This window comes from Ranitomeya imitator, chromosome 5 (genome assembly GCF_032444005.1).
Source record: "Ranitomeya imitator isolate aRanImi1 chromosome 5, aRanImi1.pri, whole genome shotgun sequence".
In the NCBI taxonomy this organism is placed as follows: domain Eukaryota; kingdom Metazoa; phylum Chordata; class Amphibia; order Anura; family Dendrobatidae; genus Ranitomeya; species Ranitomeya imitator.
Window position 1 is genome coordinate 435,408,436 of NC_091286.1, and position 24,656 is coordinate 435,433,091.

At 42.3% G+C, this 24,656-nt stretch overlaps 1 protein-coding gene across 2 annotated transcripts in view; it reads right to left on the reverse strand.

Annotated features, from left to right (window-relative positions):
- Positions 1 to 24,656, reverse strand: part of LOC138638115 (probable cation-transporting ATPase 13A5) — a 371,860-nt gene that overhangs the window by 81,113 nt on the left and 266,091 nt on the right. Inside the window, exons 19-20 of one of the 2 annotated variants that reach the window (XM_069727137.1) lie at positions 9,237 to 9,393; positions 7,515 to 8,694 (exon numbers count right to left, since the gene is read on the reverse strand). The exons of the other annotated variant lie outside the window; for it this stretch is intronic. Coding sequence (XP_069583238.1) covers positions 7,713 to 8,694; positions 9,237 to 9,393 — 1,139 coding nt within the window. The 3' untranslated portion in view covers positions 7,515 to 7,712. Of the gene's footprint in view, positions 1 to 7,514; positions 8,695 to 9,236; positions 9,394 to 24,656 lie in introns of those variants that run through there. 2 annotated transcript variants of the gene reach the window in all.

Genomic DNA, 24,656 nt, shown 5'->3' on the forward strand with positions numbered 1-24,656 from the left:
TTATACGGCTTTCTACGGCCGTAGAAAATCGCAGCATGCTGCGTTTGTCACCGTACTGCGCAAGAAATACGCCAATGAAAGTCTATGGAAGCGTGAAAAATACGGATTACACACGGACCAGCAGTGTGACTTGCGAGAAATACGCAGCGGTGTTAGAGAGAAAAGCCGGTAATTCAGTGAAGTGTACAGTAAAATCACACTGACAGCTTCCAGTCCAATAGGTAGAATAAATGTGTACACATAGAATAGGTATATATATATATATATATATATATATGTCAGTGAGACACATATATGTATATATATTAATATTTATTCCAGCGCTATACAGCTTGAAAGGCGGTAATTCAATTACCGGCTTTTTCTTTCTCCTTCCTAAACCCGACATGATTGAGACATGGTTTACATACAGTAAACCATGTCTTCTCTCCATTTTTTTTGCAGATTCCACACTACTAATGTCAGTAGTGTGTATCTGCAAAATTTGGCCGTTCTATCTACTAAATTAAAGGGTTAATTGGCGGAAAAAATTGGCGTGGGCTCCCGCACAATTTTCTCCGCCAGAGTAGTAAAGCCAGTGACTGAGGGCAGATATTAATAGCCTGGAGAGGGTCCATGGTTATTGGCCCCCCCCCTGGCTAAAAACACCTGCCCCCAGCCACCCCAGAAAAGGCACATCTGGAAGATGCGCCTATTCTGGCACTTGGCCACTCTCTTCCCATTCCCGTGTAGCGGTGGGATATGGGGTAAGCCTGGGAGCTTTCAATGAAAGTTCCCACGATCTAGGAACAGCCAGCAGAGGGCGCCTCACCGCAAATGCAGGTAAATATAGATCATTGACCTACTTTACCTTCATTCCCTGGGGTTTTGCAGTGAGGAGTAGCATTGCATTAGCAGAATTCCTGGCTGCAAAATGTTTTAACCCCTTCAGAAGGATTTACATCGTTGGACTTTACAGATGGGCGTTAAATAAAATATTACAACAACCTTTGTTTTTATGTCATTAAAATAATTTTTAATAATGTGTGTGTTTTTTTTAACCCTTTCATTCAATTGGATTAATAATGGATAGGTGTCATAATTGACGCCTCTCCATTATTAATTTGGCTTAATGTCACCTTACAATAGCAAGGTGGCATTAACCCTTCATTACCCCATATCCCACCGCTACACGGGAATGGGAAGAGAGTGGCCAAGTGCCAGAATAGGCGCATCTTCCAGATGTGCCTTTTCTGGGGTGGCTGGGGGCAGGTGTTTTTAGCCAGGGGGGGGCCAATAACCATGGACCCTCTCCAGGCTATTAATATCTGCCCTCAGTCACTGGCTTTACTACTCTGGCGGAGAAAATTGCGCGGGAGCCCACGCCAATTTTTTCCGCCATTTAACCCTTTTATTTAATAGCTAGAACGGCCAAATTCTGCAGATACACACTACTAACATTAGTAGTGTGGATTATGCAAAAAAAATGGTGATATGAGATGGTTTACTGTATGTAAACCATGTCTCATATCATGTCGGGTTTAGGAAGGAGAAAGAAAAAGCCGGTAATTGAATTACCAGCTTTCTGCTATATCGCGGCTGTATGAAGTAAGACTATATATATATATATATGTGTCTTCTGACATATATATATATATATATAGACAGTATATATGTTTTTTTTTTTTTTTACACATGGATCCCTTGTATAGCCGTATGTTGGTTTTGCAAGCCTGCGATAAAAACACGCAGTACGGATGCCATACGGATTACATACGGAGGATGCCATGCGCAAAAAACGGTGACACACCCCGCCTATGGAGGAGCTACGGACCACTATTTTCGGGACTTTTTAGTGTATTACGGCCGTAATATACGGACCGTATTTTCATACGCTGAGTGTGACGCCGGCCTTACTGTTGGGGCAGTAACTGCTGACATCACCTGGGGCAGAGCTGCTAAATCTCACTATAGCTGCTTGAGGTCTAAAACGGAAAATGCTCCCCCTAGTGGTAAATATGTATATTTGTAGAAAAACATATAATATTTTTCATATAGAAATGTTTGCAAATAGTGCAAACATTGCATTGATACATTTTAATTACTATTTTAAGCTTTATTTCACAAAAAAACAAAATACAAGAAAACTGGTGGCAACTTCCCTTTAAAGTGAGGCTCGTCGGGCGTCATCTCTGTTGTATGCTGCTGTCCTGTACTTAGACTATCTAGAGAGCAAGATTACAGAAGTTGCAAGAAGTGGGCCTGTGTTCTTAAAAATGCCTGTGCTGAATTTAAGTCCCAGTCTGGCCTGCAGCCAATAGATGCAATGACCACAACTGTGGATGTAGTTCTATTGCCTCTGGAATGTGGTAGACAACAGCAACTTCTTGATAAGAAACTGGGATTTATGGTCTAGTCAAACGGCCAAAGATTCTCTCATCTGATCAACCTCTGGTCAGATTTTAATACAAGTGTCAGCATAGTGTGATCCAATTTTCTAGAATGAGAGAGCGCACACTATGAGGATAAAATGGGGAAAAAAATGTCCCCATCTTCTCCATTCGGTGACTCCATGGAAATCAGACTGCACTCAGATGTCATCCGAGTGCAGTCCAATGTTTCCCACACACCCATAGAATTGAATGGGTCAGTGGCATATGATTTCAGAGTGAAATTGCAACATGACAGACTCTGAGTGAAAAAAATCATGCATATGTGTTATCGGATAAAAATTTGTATAGTAGACGTCTGATGTATACGCTACTGTGAGCGAGCCATTAGGACAAAACTAAAGCACAAATGGCTGAGCTTTTACCACTGGTTCATAAAATTCTAAAAGCACAGAAAGAAGTGAATTATCATTTAACCACTTCATCCCGAGCCTGTTTTCACCTTCCTGTCCAGGCCAAATTTTACAATTCTGACCACTGTTGCTTTATGTGGTAAAAACTCTGGAATGCTTCAACAGATCCCAATGGTAAAGGTGGTAAATTTAGATTGATTTTTTTTGCACTTATTTGTGAAAATATTGGTATCAAATAAAATGGAAAATTACACAATTTTAAAACTTTTAATTTTTATGCCATTGAATCAGATAATTATATCAATTAACACATATACATTTAACATCATCATTTTTGAGAAATATTTTATTTTGTTAGGAAGTTAGAAGCATAAACATTTTTCATGAATTCGACATTTTTCCAGCAAAATTTACAAAACCAATTTTAATAGGGACAACATCACATTAGAAGTGACTTTGAGGGACCAATAAGGCTGAAAATACCAAAAAAGTTGCAACATTTTAAAAACTGCACCCCTTTAGGTGGTAAGTTCCCACCACTGCACAGGGGGAACCTCAAACCATGTCCTCTTCGGTGTTCCATTCTGGCTCAAGCTGATATTGTGTGTCTGGTTACAGCTGCTGCCCCAGCTTCAGCCTTTATAACCAGCATTGATCAGCGGTGAGCAGACACTCCAGGGAATAAGTCCTGTTTTTCCTCTACTGAGCATGCCCGTGGGACGACCTCTCATTGGAAGTCGGAGGTCACATGCTTAGGTCCTGTAGCGGCTCCGATTAGACCACTAGGAAGGTCCCAGAAGGCAACATCTATAAAAGGCTCCCATGGTTGCTCGGCCATACGCTAGAATAAAACAGAAATTGTGTGTGTGTGGTTTGGTGTATGTTATCTGGTGAAAGCTCCTAATTGAACCCCTTCCCTTGCGTTGTTGTATGTGGTTGGGTGTTTGGAGCTGACTAGCGCCAGTTTAGTGGCATCCAGCACGAGGCACGATTCTTTAGCATCTATTCAGCAGCGTTCACCAGTGGGGCGCCGTGCGCAACTAGTGTGCTTTCCAGTCCCTAGTTAGGGTGGTTAGTGGCGTCCGCCTGTGCAGCGCTAAATCTATTATTATAGTTTTTCCCTGGCACCGCAGGTGCGGCGCCGAATGCTAGTGTGTCTAGAGGGACTCTAACCCCGGGTCCTTGGAGCAAAGGTCTGTGACCGAACATTAGCGTTCATTCAGCAGTATAGCGGGTCTGTGACACAACAGGAACCGTCTACATACCGGGTGGCGTTAACCCGTGTGTATTCTCTTTACACCGCCATATACTGTCCACCATTACCGAGCAGCAGGTAATATCTCTGCAAGGTGGACCGCGGGCTGCGAACGCACCTTATATCTTCCTTTATATTATTTGGTGTGTTCCACTAGCCCTAACACCCTGAAAGTGCTCAAAACCACATTTCATAAGTTTATTAACCCTTCAGGTGCTTCAGAGTAATAAAACCAATATGGAAGGAAAAAATAAAAATTTAACTTTTTCCCACAAAAATGTTGCTTTATCCCCAAATTTTGCATTTTTACAAGGGTAACAGGAAAACCCTTAACCCATATGTGATGAAAAACTACTTTTTGGACACAGTGTGAAGTTCAGAAGCGCTATATTGAAGTTTAGATTTTGCTTCAAGGGTGCCATGTCACAATAGCAAAACCTCTGAGATGCCAGAACAGCTTGAACACCCATAAGTGACCCCATTTTACAAACTACACCCCTCAATAAATTTATATAGGGGAGCAGTGAGGATGTTGACACTACGTGTGCCTCACAGAATTTTATACCATTGGGCTGTGATGAAAGAATACTTACTTTTTTAACACTAAAATGTTGTTTTAGCCTAAAGTTTTGAATTTTTATAAAGGCTAATAAGAAGAAATAAACCATACAGTTTGTTTGTGCAATTTTTCCTGAGTGTGTCAATACAATACATGTAATCGTGAAATATTATTAAGGCACAGTGGACGGCTCAGATGGAAAGGAGAGCAATTTTAGGCCGGCTTCACACTCAGCGTATGAAAATACGGTCCGTTTTTTACGGCCGTAATACGCCTCAAAAATAGAAATACGGTGATCCGTAAGAACTCCGTAGGCAAGGTGTATTCGCGTATTTTGCGCATGTAATGTTGCGTATGTAATCCGTATGCCCACAGTAATGCGTATTTTTCACGCAACCTGACAAAATGGACATTTAACGGTTTTGGCGGCTGAAATTGATTTAAATTACCATCATCAACCCTATTTAAGGCCTCTACAACAGGTGGCTCACTCCCATATGGTCATTTTGTGGTTTGTCAACTGTTGGAGTGTTGTGGTAACATTTGTACCATGTCTGACCACCTGCAGTTCACCCCAACGCAGCGGGTTTTGTTCAACTGGCTATTGTCTCGTCGGTTTGGGCACCCATACCCTGTGATTGTGGATCTGCGAAGGAGGAGCAGAAGAATGTGGGTGCATCCTCTTCTGACTAAACGCCTCACTAAAGGCCATTTTCATCGGCTATATACAGCTCTGCGGGAACATCCTGAAAAGTTTTATCTCTACTGTCGCATGACAATACAAACATTTGACAGATTGTTGGAGATATTACGCCCAGGAATAACATTTCAGGACACAAGGCTGCGCAAAGCCATCTCTGCTGAGGAGCGTCTTCTCCTCACGTTACGGTATGTATTCTACATCCTCACATACTGTATGTTGATGACCTTTTTTTAATAATTTTTTTTTTCCCCGTAATATCTGTACATTATGGCCAAAGCAGATGTGACAAAGTGACGTAACTGTTATATTTAAGCCCCTTAAGGACATTTTTCCCTTTCCAGTGTTAATCTAGTATCAGACAAATGCAAATTTGATTGTGCTTATTCATGTTTTGTGTTCACTCTTGAAACAGTCCTGATAAGTGTTATCTTTTTCACTAAAGGTACCGTCACACTAAGCGACGCTGCAGCGATACCGACAACGATCCGGATCGCTGCAGCGTCGCTGTTTGGTCGCTGGAGAGCTGTCACACAGACAGCTCTCCAGCGACCAACGATCCCGTGGTCCCCGGTAACCAGGGTAAACATCGGGTAACTAAGCGCAGGGCCGCGCTTAGTAACCCGATGTTTACCCTGGTTACCATCGTTAAAGTAAAAAAAACAAACGCTACATACTTACCTACCGCTGTCTGTCCCCGGCGCTGTGCTTCTCTGCTCTGGCTGTGAGCGCCGGGCAGCCGGAAAGCAGAGCGGTGACGTCACCGCTCTGCTTTCCGGCCGCTGTGCTCACAGCCAGAGCAGAGAAGCAGCGCGCCGGGGACAGACAGCGGTAGGTAAGTATGTAGCGATTGTTTTTTTTACTTTAACGATGGTAACCAGGGTAAACATCGGGTTAATAAGCGCGGCCCTGCGCTTAGTAACCCGATGTTTACCCTGGTTACCAGCGAAGACATCGCTGAATCGGTGTCACACACACCGATTCAGCGATGTCTGCGGGGAGTCCAGCAACGAAACAAAGTTCTGGACTTTCTTCCCCGACCAGCGACAGCACAGCAGGGGCCTGATCGCTGCTGCCTGTCACACTGGACGATATCGCTAGCCAGGACGCTGCAACGTCATGGATCGCTAGCGATATCGTCTAGTGTGACGGTACCTTTACAGATTTCTGTCCACTGGATTGTCCTTTGCGGGTCTCCACCTTGAATTTTTGATTGGCCGCTCCACCATTTCTGGCATTGTGCGGTTAACCTGTCGCCAAATATGGGATAGACTTAAGGACCTTGTGATGCCTGAGCCAAAACATGCTGATTGGCTCAAAATAGCCCGTGGGTTCCAGGTCAATTGTGACTTCCCAAACTGCATTGGAGCGGTGGATGGGAAACATATTAGGGTACGTAAGCCGCCGAACTCTGGCTCCCAATTCTACAACTATAAGCAGTTTTTCTCTGTAGTTCTGTTAGCTGTAGTTGACAGTAACTACAGGTTTATAATTGTAGACATTGGGGCCTATGGCCGAACTGGAGACTCTAGGGTCTTCAATTCGTCTATAATGGGTCGGCGGCTACGTGACAACCAGTTAGACCTCCCACCACCACAACAACTCCCAGGCTCCACTGCAGAAGCACTGCCTTTTTTTTTGGTTGGAGATGAGGCCTTCCAACTCACCAGACACGTCATGAGGCCTTATCCCCGGCGCAACCTGGACCACCGTCGTAGGATATTTAATTTGCGCCTTTCTAGGGCGCGCAGACTGGTTGAGTGCGCCTTTGGTATTCTGTTGGCCAAATGGCGTGTCCTACAGACTGCCATGCAGCTCAGTGAGGCTACAGTCAATGAAGTAATCAAAGCATCAGTAATTTTGCACAACTATACCCGCATACATGATTGCTTCGCAGATGGTAATGATGAACACATGTTGCGTAGTGTCATTAGTCCAAGACCACATGGACCTCCTCCGCGCCGTCCCGTTTCTGGCATCAAAGTTAGGGAAGTATTGACCAATTATTTTGTTTCTCCTCAGGGTTCTACTCCCTGGCAAGATTATGCTGTTTCTCAGTTGTGATTTCATTTTTTTTAAGATATGTTTTTGAAATATACTATTTTCATCCACTGAAACCGTACTGTATTTTTTTTTTTCCTTAATGACCATATGTTTCTTTTTTCTGAATATGTGTGTGATGCAAAAATGATTAGTCTACAAACATCAATTGGCTTTTTTGAGAACTTTTTACTAACGTTGCAACCCTTTTTTTGCTTTTTAACACCATATTTTAGCCATATGGTTTGTATAACCCTTTTTTATGGGTTGCTTTATAACAAGGATTCACAACAAAGTGGAAATGGTTTGCAAACACAAAATTAACATGGTAGCCAGCTACCAAAACCAAAACTAAAAAAAACAGACAAACAACATATTACAGATCCCTGTAAGTTGGTGGGGGAGATGTTGCCAGCTCTGGGTCCTGGTCAGGGGGCCTTTGTTGGGCCGATGGCAGTTCATCCTGTGAGGATGCTGTGGCTTGTGGGCCAGAATACTGGCCTGGTCCATATTGGCCAGATGTGTGTTGACCATAAGCCATTTGGCTCTGTGCATCATGCTGAGGTACAGATTGCCTTGCATCATACCTCAACCCAAAATGGCCATGTTGTCCAAACCCAGGTTGGGACCAGTCAACATCACTGGGTCTGGAGAAGTGGCCATATTGGGATTGGGGGTTGTAGCCTGCCATTTGGTAGTCCGATGGCCTTTGTAGATTTTGGGATGGGAGGGGTTGAAGTGGAGGCATACGTGGAGTAGGTGCAGCAAATCCTGATTGATTTGGCTCCTGTTGAGGGAATTGAAGGCGCAAGAGGTTGGTTTGGCCAAGCTGCCTTCGCTCCAGATATTCAAAAACCTCATAGGGGTTATTTGGAGGGGTGCTTAAATCAATCAGGATTTGCATACACCCTCTCACACGTAGCCTCACCTCACAGGGAAGGGGTCTAAGGTAACGGGCAAGGCTGCGGGCAAAGGCCTCCTCACAATCATCCGTGGCTGCCCTGGCCAAATAATTGAGGACCCCAGCATCAACATCACTTCTTCTAGCTTCAAGCTCTCTCCTTCGCCGGGATCCCCGTAAAGGCCCAGCTGCCTGTGGGGATGACACCAGTGGGCCTGTAGGGCTGCTGCTGTGGCCATGTTCCACAAGCCTTTCAGATTCATGTGCTGCTGAGGGTGGTGGTGCAGCATCTTCCTCACTTGCTGCTGCCTGCAGTGATGATGATGCTGATGGGTCCTCAAGGATGGATGCTGATGAAGCCAAAGAGGGTCCTGCAACCTCTTCCTCCACACTTACAGGATCTATGATAGGGTCAGATTCTGATCCGGTTTCCCTCTCAGTGAGGTTTGACTGTGTTCTGTTAATAAAACAATAAAAGGTAATTATTTTTTTGACATTGTTTAATTACACATCTGTGTGCAATATTACCCCAAAAAAAACACAACCTCAGATCAGCACAACATCTCCTTCTCTACTCCCCTCTTATCTCATATTCACACAAGAATATACAAGATTTGTCTTGTTTAGCCCCACAAATGTACCAAAGACTATCACAACACATCATAATGTGGCATACCATTTCAAGCTAGACCAAAACCAGGAAGAACCACCTCTTCAAACAATCAGATAACATGCAGTAACAACCCATCCAACAAAACACTGCATGAACATCTCTAAACTCGCATACTACATTCTCACCCATCCCTTGTTGAAGCTTGGGATGCTTGGCGGCCAGGGTCCTCTCTCCTCCAGGACACTTTTTTAACTTATGCTTGTTTACATTATTGTTTGCACTATATTGACACATCCTTACATGGAATTTGCAATGTCATAACCCTAATCCACAAAAAATACTATGATTTATTTTCCTTACAAATGTGTTGAGTGGTTTTTACTTACAGCCTAAGATCCATACTGGCATCCAAAAAGGAAAGACGGTCATAATATATGTATTTCCTCTTCTTCAGTGGGGCTGCTGACCCACTCCTAGCCCGCTGCTGTCTTTCCCGCCGGTATTGGTCCCGGATGCTGCGCCATCGTGTCATAACATCATCCACTGCAATTACAAGGGCACAAATAATGTTCAATATCATTCTGAACATAGCTTATTCCAGTTGTCAGTCATATTTTTATTTTTATTTTTTTAAAGTTGGTAGAGCACAATAATTTCCATGGTGAGTCAGATGATAAAGGGGTTACATGCAGAGGTCTATATATCGCCCACAGTTAATAACTTAACAGTAACAGACTGGTAGAGAGGGGAGAGAACCCTGTTCTTGCAAACATACATTAGGTAAGATAGGATAGGATAGGAAAGGAAAATGACTTGTGCAATAATGAGACTAATGTGCGAAATTATGTAAAAATAAGACAAGGGACAAAAACCCTCTGGATGGGGTATGAGGCCCATAAAATATTTAGCAGGGCAAGATCCAGATTAACTATGTCCAGAAACACATTGGCTTGTTACTCAGCTTTAGAAAATGCCAAAAAAGGCCATAAATGACATATAAAGATAAAAATGATTGCTCAAGTAATCATGTAGGGAAAACATCTTTTAAAGTTAAATCTTGTGAATACATGAGTGTACTTACATAGACTTGTCTGCTCCGCACGTGGCCGTTGGGCATAATCAGGGAATAGAAGCCCACAGATGGCCCTCCAAGCTGCCTCTTTCCTGGCCCGGTTAGAGTAGTTGGGATCCCGCTGATCCCATATTTCAGGCCTTTTTTGGACCAGGATGAGGAGCATATCCACGTTAATGATGGATGCCATGCTGCTTGGAACTCTGTGGAGGCGAGCACCAGACTTCCGGGATGTCTGTGTGGCTTTTTGAGCTAATTAGCATGTCTGAGTTTCATGATTGAGGGCTTGGCTCAATTCCTTGCACCTGGTGATGTCTGGAGATGTCTGGCGTATTTAACGCAAGTCACACTGTTGGTCCGTGTGTAATCCGTATATTTCTCGCCCCCATAGACTTTCATTGGCAAATTTTTTGCGCACTACGGTGACAAACGCAGCATGCTGCGATTTTCTACGGCCGTAGAAGCCCGTATAATACGGATCCGTAAAATACGGCAGGTAGAAGCTTGGCCATAGAGATGCATTGTACCGTGTGCAATCCGTATTTTCTGCACCTCTCTTACGTCTGTAAAACTCGCGAGTGTGAAGCCGGCCTTATAGTGCAGATTTTGCTATTATGGTTTGCGGGTGCCATGACCCACTGCAAGACAAAAGGGTGTAGTGATCATATTGACACCATGAGTGTGTCACAAAATTGTATACCATTGGGCAGTGAAGAAAAAAATAATTACATTTTTGACACAAAAAATTTGTTTTAAGTCCCAAATTTTAACTTTTCACAGGAGAAAATGGGTAAAGATGGCAATACCCCATATGTGTCTGTATAGTACCGCTAAGCCACATGGCGAAAGTTTGGGAGGGAAGGAGCTCTATTTCACTTTTGGAGAACAAATTATCGTAGAATAGTTTGCAGTCTCCATATACAAAGCCTTTAAGATGTAGAAGAGCAGAATCATCTCTTCAGTGACCCCATTTTGGAAATTACTACAGTTGTAGTGACGATTTTGACTCCATGGAAGTTTTCCAGAAACAAATAACTTTAAGATTGTAGTGCTTGTACATTGCAGTGCCCAGTACATAGTATTGCCCAGTATATTGAACTGCCCGTACACTATGCTCAGATCGTGCTTCTGGATACATGTACCGTAATTAAGCGGACTCTCATTGCTACAGAAATGCCAAACATTATAGACACAAGAGAACAAGGAGTACCAAACCACCCGTAAATAAAATCTAATATTTATTCATAGAAAGTATAAAAGCATATAACATCAACGTACACGATAATATAAAAAAGTATACCATAGACAAAAAAGTTAAAATGTGAAGGACACAGACAGAAATCAACCAAGTTACATAGTGTAAACAGGAGCAAAGGCATATAGCATTATATATATATCAGCATATAACACCGGTTTACAGAGATAGATCTAGGGTAAAAGCCACTTAGATCACCACCATTGTGGCCCAAAAATAGATATCCAAAACTCAGTGTGATATGTACCAATATAAGTAAAAGTGTCTCACCCAGATAGGTCCGTGTACGTGGTTGAGCGCAGCCCCAATGCACGTTTCGCGTGGGCTTCCTCAGGGCCCCCTATGTAACTTGGTAGATTTCTGTCTGTGTCCTTCACATTTTAACTTTTTTGTCTATGGTATACTTTTTTATATTATCGTGTACGTTGATGTTATATGCTTTTATACTTTCTATGAATAAATATTAGATTTTATTTACGGGTGGTTTGGTACTCCTTGTTCCCTTGTGTCTATATCCTTTGTGGAGTATGTTTTGTGCCTGTTTTTGACAGTGCTAGTTCTTATTAATTTTTCTGGGTATTTTTATTCATAGAAATGCCAAACATGTGGACGCTAAATTTGGTTTAGGCACACTCTGGACCTCAAAAGGCAGGGGTGGATTTGGATTTGGGAGAGTGGAATACACTGGATTTTGGGGCAAGGAGTCACAGCGCTTTTCCAGAGCCTTTGTGCTACCAATAAAGTGGAAGCCTCCTATATTTCCATTGACTGATGTTGAATCTGAGTAGAGACTTGCTTTTTTGTTGTTGATTGAGTTGAAACTTTTATTGCGTAAATTTTATATAACATTTTGGATCACTTTTATCTTGTGCTCTACGCTGAGCAATTACATTGGAGTTTCCATCAAAATTTTTGAATGGCATGATTCAGATGAAACCTCATTATTAGGCTGGAGTCACACTAGCGAGTTTTACGGATGTATGAGTGCAGAAAATACATCCATAAAACACGCCTAACAAACGTCCCAATTATTCTCTATGCCCCTGCTCCTATCTGCCGTATTTTACTGATCAGTATTATACGGCTTTCTACGGCCGTAGAAAATCGCAGCATGCTGCGTTTGTCACCGTATTGCGCAAAAAAAATGCCAATGAAAGTCTATGGAAGCCAGAAAAATACGGATTACACACGGACCAGCAGTGTGACTTGCGAGAAATACGCAGCGGTGTTAGAGAGAAAAGCCGGCAATTCAGTGCGGTGTACAGTAAAATCACACTGACAGCTTATAGTAGAATAGGTAGAATAAATGTGTACACATAGAATAGGTATATATATATATATATATATATATATATGTCAGTGAGACACATATATGTATATATATTATTACTTCATACAGCGCTAGATAGCTTTAAAGCCGGCAATTCAATTGCCGGCTTTTGCTATCTCCTTCCTAAACCCGACATGATATGAGACATGGTTTACATACAGTAAACCATCTCATATCACCTTTTTTTGCATATTCCACACTACTTATGTTAGTAGTGTGTATATGCAAAATTTGGCTGTTCTAGTTATTAAATTATAGGGTTAAAAGGCGGAAAAAATTGGCGTGGGCTCCCGCGCAATTTTCTCCGCCAGAGTAGTAAAGCCAGTGACTGAGCGCAGATATTAATAGCCTGGAGAGGGTCCATGGTTATTGGCCCTCAGCCACCCCAGAAAAGGCACATCTGGAAGATGCACCTATTCTGGCACTTGGCCACTCTCTTCCCATTCCCATGTAGCGGTGGGATATGGGGTAATGAAGGGTTAATGCCACCTTGCTATTGTAAGGTGACATTAAGCCAAATTAATAATGGAGAGGCGTCAATTATGACACCTATCCATTATTAATCCAATACTAGTAAAGGGTTAAAAAAACACAACCACATTATTAAAAATTATTTTAATGAAATAAAAACAAAGGTTGTCGTAATATTTTATTCTACGCTCAATCCACTCACTGAAGACCCTTGATCTGTAACACAAAAAAAATAATAAACCAACAATATCCATACCTTCCGCAGATCTGTAACGTCCAACGATGTAAATCCATCTGAAGGGGTTAAAATATTTTGCAGCCACGAACTCTGCTAATGCAGCGTTGTTCCTGGCTGCAAAACCCCGGGGAATTAAGGTAAAGTAGGTCAATGACCTACATTTACCTTCATTTGCGGTGAGGGCACCCTCTGCTGGTTGTTCCTAGATCGTGGGAACTTTCCTAGAAAGCTCCCAGGCTCGAGTTCATATGAGGACAACCAGCAGAGGGCGCCTCTTATGAACTCGAGCCTGGGAGCTTTCTAGGAAAGTTCCCACGATCTAGGAACAACCAGCAGAGGGCGCCTCACCGCAAATGAAGGTAAATATAGGTCATTGACCTACTTTACCTTCATTCTCCGGGGTTTTGCAGCAAGGAGCAGCTCTGCATTAGCAGAGCTCCTTGCTGCAAAATATTTTAATCCCTTCAGATGGATTTACATCGTGGGACTTTACAAATCTTCGGAAGGTATGTATATTGTTTTTTTTTTTTTTTTGTTACAGATCGAGGGTCTTCAGTGATTGGATTGAGCGTAGAATAAAATATTACAACAACCTTTGTGATTTTTTCATTAAAATACTTTTTAATAATGTGTTTGTGTATTTTTTAACCCTTTACTACTATTGGATTAATAATGGATAGGTGTCATAATTGACGCCTCTCCATTATTAATTTGGCTTAATGTCACCTTACAATAGCAAGGTGGCATTAACCCTTCATTACCCCATATACCACCGCAACACGGGAATGGGAAGAGAGTGGCCAAGTGCCAGAATAGGCGCATCTTCCAGATGTGCCTTTTCTGGGGTGGCTGGGGGCAGATGTTTTTAGCCAGGGGGGGCCAATAACCGTGGACCCTCTCCAGGCTATTAATATCTGCCCTCAGTCACTGGCTTTACTACTCTGGCGGAGAAAATTGCGCGGGAGCTCACGCCAATTTTTTCCGCCATTTAACCTTTAATTTAATAGCTAGAACGGCCAAATTTTTCATATACACTCTACTAACATTAGTAGTGTGGAATATGCAAAAAAAAGGTGATATGAGATGGTTTACTGTATGTAAACCAGGTCTCATATCATGTCGGGTTTTAGGAAGGAGATAGCAAAAGCCGGCAATTGAATTACCGGCTTTAAAGCTATCTAGCGATGTATGAAGTAATAATATACAGTGGGGCAAAAAAGTATTTAGTCAGTCAGCAATAGTGCAAGTTCCACCACTTAAAAAGATGAGAGGCGTCTGTAATTTACATCATAGGTAGACCTCAACTATGGGAGACAAACTGAGAAAAAAAAATCCAGAAAATCATATTGTCTGTTTTTTTAACATTTTATTTGCATATTATGGTGGAAAATAAGTATTTGGTCAGAAACAAACAATCAAGATTTCTGGCTCTCACAGACCTGTAACTTCTTCTTTAAGTGTCTCCTCTTTCCTCCACTCATTACCTGTAGTAATGGCACCTGTTTAAACTTGTTATCAGTATAAAAAGACACCTGTGCACACCCTCAAACAGTCTGACTCCAAACTCCACTATGGTGAAGACCAAAGAGCTGTCAAAGGACACCAGAAACAAAATTGTAGCCCTGCACCAGGCTGGGAAGACTGAATCTGCAATAGCCAACCAGCTTGGAGTGAAGAAATCAACAGTGGGAGCAATAATTAGAAAATGGAAGACATACAAGACCACTGATAATCTCCCTCGATCTGGGGCTCCACGCAAAATCCCACCCCGTGGGGTCAGAATGATCACAAGAACGGTGAGCAAAAATCCCAGAACCACGCGGGGGGACCTAGTGAATGAACTGCAGAGAGCTGGGACCAATGTAACAAGGCCTACCATAAGTAACACACTACGCCACCATGGACTCAGATCCTGCAGTGCCAGACGTGTCCCACTGCTTAAGCCAGTACATGTCCAGGCCCGTCTGAAGTTTGCTAGAAAGCATTTGGATGATCCAGAGGAGTTTTGGGAGAATGTCCTATGGTCTGATGAAACCAAACTGGAACTGTTTGGTAGAAACACAACTTGTCGTGTTTGGAGGAAAAAGAATACTGAGTTGCATCCATCAAACACCATACCTACTGTAAAGCATGGTGGTGGAAACATCATGCTTTGGGGCTGTTTCTCTGCAAAGGGGCCCGGACGACTGATTCGGGTACATGAAAGAATGAATGGGGCCATGTATCGTGAGATTTTGAGTGCAAACCTCCTTCCATCAGCAAGGGCATTGAAGATGAAACGTGGCTGGGTCTTTCAACATGACAATGATCCAAAGCACACCACCAGGGCAACGAAGGAGTGGCTTCGTAAGAAGCATTTCAAGGTCCTGGAGTGGCCTAGCCAGTCTCCAGATCTCAACCCTATAGAAAACCTTTGGAGGGAGATGAAAGTCCGTGTTGCCAAGCGAAAAGCCAAAAACATCACTGCTCTAGATGAGATCTGCATGGAGGAATGGGCCAACATACCAACAACAGTGTGTGGCAACCTTGTGAAGACTTACAGAAAACGTTTGACCTCTGTCATTGCCAACAAAGGATATATTACAAAGTATTGAGATGAAATTTTGTTTCTGACCAAATACTTATTTTCCACCATAATATGCAAATAAAATGTTTAAGAAAACAGACAATGTGATTTTCTGGATTTTTTTTTCTCAGTTTGTCTCCCATAGTTGAGGTCTACCTATGATGTAAATTACAGACGCCTCTCATCTTTTTAAGTGGTGGAACTTGCACTATTGCTGACTGACTAAATACTTTTTTGCCCCACTGTATAAACATATATGTGTCTCACTGACATATATATATATATATATATATATAGACAGTATATATTTTTTTTGGTTTTTTTTAACACATGGATCCCTTGTATAGCTGTATGTTGGTTTTGCAAGCCTGCGAGAAAAACACACAGTACGGATGCCATACGGATTACATACGGAGGATGCCATGCGCAAAAAACGCTGAAACACCCTGCCTACGGAGGAGCTACGGACCACTATTTTGGGGACTTTTCAGCGTATTACGGCCGTAATATACGGACCGTATTGTCTTACGCTGAGTGTGACTCCAGCCTTAGTGATGATCGAATAATGAAATATTCTGATATGGGAAAATTGGCATGAATAATTTTTAATATCCTTGTATTCTTACCGAAAAACAAATCCAATGCAAGTCAATGAGAAAACCGAGTATTTTTCTTCTGGACCCAATAAACAGGACTGGGGACATGGGAAAACAGCTGAAATTGATGGGAAAGAGCCAAAACTAAATAGGAACAGCATGGAGAAGATGCCTGCATGCCTTTCTGACTCACTTATGATGTCTGGGAATAATGTTGTCAGAGTATTGCGCCATTTATACAGATCTTTAAAAAGACCCACTAAACCAAGCCCAAAAAATATTTTAAAGGGAAAAATGCTAAGAAACTTTTCCTTCATATTTACATGTACGGTATATAAATAAAAAAAAAAATTGTACCATTCCTTTAGCATATGTTCACATGGAGTGTTTTGGCTTTAGTTTTTTCTTCAACATTTGTGAGAGCTTTCACTCCTACATTTGAGATGTCCCTCCCTCATGCTAAATAGCAAGACAGTGGAATACATATTCCCCATCCCTTTACAATGCCATTACAAACATGCCCATTTGAATTTTGGGCTTTGCCCACAACCACCATGTACACCGCCATGTCATTATGCGGCAGCCCTCATTTACAATTTGCAGAATGCCAGCAGGTGCCATGAAACCTGAGTTTCATAAGGGCCTTTAGGTGGCCCTGTATCTTACATTTGGGAGAGATCTCACTCCTACATTTGGGAGGTCTCTCCCTCATGCCAAATACTTAGCAAGATAGTGGAATACATATTCTCCATCCCTTTACAATGCCATTTCAAACAAAACCCATTGGAATTTTGGGCTTCGGCTGCCACCACCACATTTTCCTTTAGCGCCAACATATTCCTCAGCACTTTACATTTTAGAGGGGACTTGTACAGACAGTAAAATATATTACAGAACAACAATAATCACATAAATAACAGATACCAAGAGGAATGAGGGCCCTGCTCGCAAGCTTACAATCTATGAGGAAATAGGAGAGACACGAAAGGTGCATGCTAACAATTGCTTTCATTGTTCTGACTAGCCATAATGTAAGTATTCGGGTGCTCATGTAATGCTGCATGAACCGGTTACCAAATAGTATGTGTAAAAGATGCAGAGGGCTCTTAAATGCATAAAAAATTTGAATGGGCAACAAATGGATAGTTAACCCCTTTACCCCCAAGGGTGGTTTGCACGTTAATGACCGGGCCAATTTTGACAATTCTGACCACTGTCCCTTTATGAGGTTATAACTCTGGAACGCTTCAACGGATCCCAGTGATTCTGACATTGTTTTCTCGGGACATATTGTACTTCATGATAGTGGTAAAATTTCTTTGATAGTACCTGCGTTTATTTGTGAAAAAAATGGAAATTTGGCAAAAATTATGAAAATTTTGCAATTTTCCAACTTTGAATTTTTATGCAATTAAATCACAGAGATATGTCACACAAAATACTTAATAAGTAACATTTCCCACATGTCTACTTTACATCAGCACAATTTTGGAAGGGTTAAAAGTTGACCAGCAATTTCTCGTTTTTACAACACCATTTTTTTTTTAGGGACCACATCTCATTTGAAGTCATTTTGAGGGGTCTATATGATAGAAAATACCCAAGTGTGACACCATTCTAAAAACTGCACACCTCAAGGTGCTCAAAACCATATTCAAGAAGTTTATTAACCCTTCTAGTGCTTCACAGGAATTTTTGGAATGTTTAAATAAAAATGAACATTTAACTTTTTTCACAACAAATTTACTTCAGCTCCAATTTGTTTTATTTTACCAAGGGTAACAGGAGAAAATGGACCCCAAAAGTTTTTGTACAATTTGTCCTGAGTACACCGATACCCCATATGTGGGGGTAAACCACTGTTTGGGCACATGACAGAGCTCGGAAGCGAAGGAGCTCCATTTGACTTTTCAATGCAAAATTGACTGGAATCGAGATGGGACACCATGTTGCGTTTGGGGAGCCCCTGATGTGCCTAAACATTGAAACCCCCCACAAGTGACACCATTTTGGAAAGTAGACCCCCTAAGGAACTTATCTAGAGGTGTGGTGAGCACTTTGACCCACCAAGTGCTTCACAGAAGTTTATAATGCAGAAAAGTAAAAATAAAAAATCATATTTTTTCACAAAAATTATCTTTTCGCCCCCAATTTTTTATTTTCCCAAGGGTAAGAGAAGAAATTGGACCCCAAAAGTTTTTGTACAATTTGTCCTGAGTATGCTGATACCCCATATGTGGGAGTAAACCACTATGTGGGCGCATGGGAGAGCTCGGAAGGGAAGGAGCGCCGTTTGGCTTTTCAATGCAAAATTGACAGGAATTGAGATGGGACGCCATGTTGCGTTTGGAGAGCCACTGATGTGCCTAAACATTGAAACCCCCCACAAGTGACACCATTTTGGAAAGTAGACCCCCAACGGAACTTATCTAGATGTGATTTGAGCGCTTTGACCCACCAAGGGCTTCACAGAAGTTTATAATGCAGAGCCGTAAAAATAAAACAAAAATTTTTTCCCACAAAAATTATTTTTTTAGCCCCCAGTTTTGCATTTTCCTGAGGGTAACAGGAGAAATTGGACCCCAAAATTTGTTGCCCAATTTGTCCTGAGTGCGATGATACACCATATGTGGGGGCAACCACTGTTTGGGCGCATGGGAGGGCTCGGAAGGGAAGGAGAGCCATTTGGAATGCAGACTTAGATGGAATGATCTGCAGGTGTCACATTGCGTTTGCAGAGCCCCTAATGTACCTAAACAGTAGAAACCCCCCACAATTGACATCATTTTGGAAAGTAGACCCCCTAAGGAACTTATATAGATGTGTGGTGAGCGCTTTGACCCATCAAGGGCTTCACAGAAGTTTATTATGCAGAGCCGTAAAAATAAAACAAAAATTTTTTCCCACAAAAATTATTTTTTAGCCCCCAGTTTTGTATTTTCCCGAGGGTAACAGGAGAAATTGGACCCCAAAATTTGTTGTCCAATTTGTCCTGAGTGCGCTGATACCCCATATGTGGGGGGAACCACCATTTGGGAGCATGGGAGGGCTCGGAAGGGAAGGAGATCCATTTGGAATGCAGACTTAGATGGAATGGTCTGCAGGTGTCACATTGCATTTGCAGAGCCCCTAATGTACCTAAGCAGTAGAAACCCCCACAAGTGACACCATTTTGGAAATTAGACCCCCTAAGGAACTTATCTAGATGTGTTGTGAGAACTTTGAACCCCCAAGTGTTTCACTACAGTTTATAACGCAGAGCCGTGAAAATAAAAAATCTTTTTTTCCCACAAAAATTATCTTTTCGCCCCCAGTTTTGTATTTTCCCAAGGGTAACAGGAGAAATTGGATGCAAAAGTTGTTGTCCTATTTGTCCTGAGTACGCTGATACTGCATATGTTGGGGTAAACCCCTGTTTGGGCGCATGGGACAGCTCGGAAGGGAAGAAGCACTGGTTTACTTTTTCAACGCAGAATTGGCTGGAATTGAGATCGGATGCCATGTCGCGTTTGGAGAGCCCCTGATGTACCTAAACAGTGGAAACCCCACAATTATAACTGAAACCCTAATCCAAACACACCCCTAACCCCAATCCCAACAGTAACCCTAACCACACCCCTAACCCTAATCCCAACCCTATTCCCAACTGTAAATGTAATCTAAACCCTAACCGTAACTTAGCCCCAACCCTAACCCTAACTGTAGCCATAACCCTAACCCTAGCCCTAACCCTAGCCCTAGCCCTGACCCTAGCCCTAACCCTAGCCCTAACCCTAACCCTAGCCCTAGCCCTAACCCTAGCCCTAACCCTAACCCTAGCCCTAACCCTAGCCCTAATGGGAAAATGGAAATAAATACATTTTTTTTTAATTTTTCCCTAACTAAGGGGGTGATGAAGGCTGGTTTGATTTACTTTTATAGCAGGTTTTTTAGTGGATTTTTATGATTAGCAGCCGTCACACACTGAAAGATGCTTTTTATTGCAAAAAAATATTTTTTGCGTTACCACATTTTGAGAGCTATAATTTTTCCATATTTTGGTCCACAGAGTCATGTGAGGTCTTGTTTTTTGCGGGACGAGTTGACGTTTTTATTGGTAACATTTTCAGGCACGTGACATTTTTTGATCACTTTTTATTCCGATTTTTGTGAGGCAGAATGACCAAAAACCAGCTATTCATGAATTTCTTTTGGGGGAGGCGTTTATACCGTTCCGCGTGTGGTAAAATGGATGAAGCAGTTTTATTCTTCGGGTCAGTACAATTACAGCGACTCCTCATTTATATCATTTTTTATGTTTTGGCGCTTTTATACGATAAAAACTATTTTATAGAAAAAATAATTATTTTTGCATTGCTTTATTCTCAGGACTATAACTTTTTTATTTTTTTACTGATGATGCTGTGTGGTGGCTCGTTTTTTGCGGGACAAGATGACGTTTTCAGCGGAACCATGGTTATTTATATCTGTCTTTTTGATCGCGTGTTATTCCACTTTTTGTTTGGTGGTATGATAATAAAGCGTTGTTTTTTGCCTCGTTTTTTTTTTTTCTTACGGTGTTTACTGAAGGGGTTAACTAGTCGGCCAGTTTTATAGGTCGGGCCGTTACGGACGCGGAGATACTAAATATGTGTACTTTTATTGTTTTTTTTAATTTAGATAAAGAAATATATTTATGGGAATAATATATATTTTTTTTTCATTATTTAGGAATATTTTTTTTATTTTTTTTTACACATTTGGAAACATTTTTTTTTAACTTTTTTACTTTGTGCCAGGGGGGACATCACAGATCGGTGATCTGACAGTTTTCACAGCACTCTGTCAGATCACCGATCTGTCTGAGAGCTATGCAGGCTTCACAGTGCCTGCTCTGAGCAGGCTCTGTGAAGCCACCTCCTCCCTGCAGGACCCGGATGCCGCGGCCATCTTGGATTCGGGTCTGGAGCAGGGAGGGAGGTAGGAGACCCTCGCAGCAATGCGATCACATCGCGTTGCTGCGGGGGCTCAGGGAAGCCCGCAGGGATCCCCCTCCCTGTGCGATGCTTCCCTGTACCGCCGGCAGATCGCGATCATGTTTGATCGCGGTGTTCCGGCGGTTAATGTGCCGGGAGCGGTCCGTGACTGCTCCTGGCACATAGTGCCGGATGTCAGCTGCGATCGCGTATGACATACTATCCCGTCGGTGGTCATAGGGGCCCACCCCACCTCGACGGGATAGTACGTCTGATGTCATAAAGGGGTTAAATAAATGTGTTGAGGCGGTAGGCGGTTCATATGTTGGCAAGGCTTAGTGAGCAGCAGAGAGCAGTGTCTGAATTCCAGCTTCTCAATGCCCATCAGAATAACACTCAGCCCCAACATAAAACAATTGCCGAGTGGTACTCTGAAGTACTTCAAAATTTTGAGTACTGCACCAACATGGTGAGTGCTGAAGATTCTATTGTTAGCTTAACCATCCCACTGCTCTGTCTTTTAAAACATTCACTGCAGAATCTCAAAGAGGAAGCTTTGAATACTGAGCAAGTGGCTATGGAGCAACATTTTACAGTGGCTGATAACACACTGCCCAGCCTCACACAATATTCTCAAGCCACATGGGGTGAGGACGTGGAACAGGAGGAGGAGGATGAGGCGGAAAAGGAGTTTTTGGTCTGTGCTACAAAGGGGAATCCCGATACCAGTTTCATGCTTGTTCAGTGTGGATTGCCTGAAGAGGAGGAGAAGGAGGCTATGCATCGTGAGGAGGAGATGACGGTTAGCCTTTCCAAAGACCTTTGCGTGAAACACATTTTGTCCAACATGAAATACTGGCTGTGTGCCTCTTTTGACCCATGGTACAAGTTGAAATTTGCTTCTCTCATGTCGGAGGCAGAAGTGCCATTTTCAGTACATGTATACCAGAGGTCGATTGTGGAAGACTTGCTAAAAAGATTACCCTCCACATTTTCATGAGACCATCACATCAGCAAGGGCTATCTAAGGGTGTAACAATGACAAGGAGGGAGAAGTTAACCATGATGGTGAAGGACTACTTAATTGACCATACCGGTATCCTTCCTTATTCTTCACTGTTCTTTAACTATTGGTTGTCCAAGCTCCACATTTGGTCCGACCTCTCCTTCTTCCCCACAAGTGTGTTGTTTGAACAGGTTTTTAGTTTGGCTGATGCAATCATAATGGACAGACTCACACGCCTGTCAACGTATAATGCAGACAGGCTGACTATTCTAAAATTAAACAAAGGCTGGATTTTAGGCAAACCCACTTTGTTCATGAAATCACCTCCTACTACTCCTATGGTAGGTATGGCATTAGGTATGTATACCTAATGCTTTGTACTTTGTGAAAACTTGGCACATTGTGCAATGGTGAAACTTGTACTCCCTGTCGATTCCCTTGCTGACACACTCCAAATGTGGAGTAATGGAGATTATTGCCCCTGCTAAACTGTCATGTAAGATTATTGCTACCCGGATTGCACCAGTTGCACAACTACTAGAAATATATTAGTCATTTTAAGCAATAGGAGAGGAATAATATTTAGCAATTAGATTTTAAAGTGGATGTTACTGTATGCTGCCACTGAGGAATGTTATTTTGTGGTAAAAAAAATATATGCTGCTATACAGCACTATTATGTAGCTCCCAAAAATTGTTTTGTATATGCTGGTACTACCTAATATTATTTCCCTCTACAAATAACTGATTTTTATATTTTGGTATTATTTTTATATTTTGGTATTATTTTCCCCTAATCCCACGGTCTGTTCCTAATACTAGCAACTATGCAACAAAGTGGAAAATAGCAGAGATTTGCAATGTTGAGAACACCCTGGGGCCTGCCCTTCACCCTCCCTCCTACTAAGTCTTTCAATACTTAAATCCCAACCTAACAAAAAAGGAATCTCTTTACAATGTTCAGCTCTTAAAAGAGCATTTTGTAATAAATTATGCTCAGTATAACATTCTATCACTCTCCCTATGCTCCTTTCACTATCCCTGTGCTGAAACTACGCTCTCCCTATGCTGTTTCTGGCTGTAGTGTGTGCAAGATGACGCCAAGAGCCTTTTAATAGTCCCTATAATGCTGGAAGGCCAGCCAATCACAGTAATGCCACATCAAAGCTTGCGTTGGCATTACTTGGATTGGCAAGCAAGCCCAGCATGTTCATTGGCTGCAAATAAAGCGCCAAACATGGTGGGCGGGTCACTCGAATATACTAAGTGAATACCTAATTGCTCGCTGACAACAAATAGCCCGAATACCGTATTCGTGTGAATAACAAATAGTGCCGTATGTATTCGCTTATCACTACTCATTATAATCACTTGCTCACACTGGCTAGTAGTATTCAATGATTTTCTCATGCGAGAGAATAGGATGCTATATGCAAATGATCCTTTGCTAAAAACTCCGCAAAGAACACGAGTCGAGTGTTATTTTATAGTGATCTGATTTTCTCACATGTAAGAATCTGATCACAGGAGCTTAAAGGATGAAACACTTTATTTACCGTATTTTCCGGCGTATAAGACAACTTTTTGACCCCTAAAAATTGTCCCAAAAGTCGGGGGTCGTCTTATACGCCGGGTACGATGTGTGCAGGGAGCGATCCTGGATGTCAGCGTGTGGTTCCCAGGGTCTGGATGAGAGGAGACTCTCCTTCAGGCCCTGGGATCCATATTCATGTAAAAAATAAAGAATACAAATAAAAAACATGGATATACTCACCCTCGGACGGCCCCTGGCTCACAGCGCTGCTAGCGTCTGCCTCCGTTCCTGAGAATACAGAGAGTGAAGGACCTTCCATGACGTCGCGGTCACATGAGCGGTCACCTGACAGCTCACGTGACCGCGACATCATCGAAGGTCCTTCACTCTCTCCATTCTCAGGAACGGAGGGAGACGCTAGCAGCGCTGTGAGCCAGGGGCCGTCCGAGGGTGAGTATATCCATGTTTTTTATTTTTTTATTTATTTTTTACATGAATATGGATCCCAGGGCCTGAAGGAGAGTCTCCTCTCCTCCAGACCCTGGGAACCACACGCCGTATAAGATGACTAGTTGTATAAGATGACCCCCGTCTTATACAGCGGGCATATCCCAAATTCCATATTTTATATGGAAAAGTTGGGGGTCGTCTTATACGCCCAGTCGTCTTATACACCAGAAAATATGGTATATATCTTCTCAAGTCTGTGAATCGATGTAGATCAGACGACACTGGAATGACATTCGAGTGCAGTCCAATTTATTTCCTGGCACCCATAGGCTT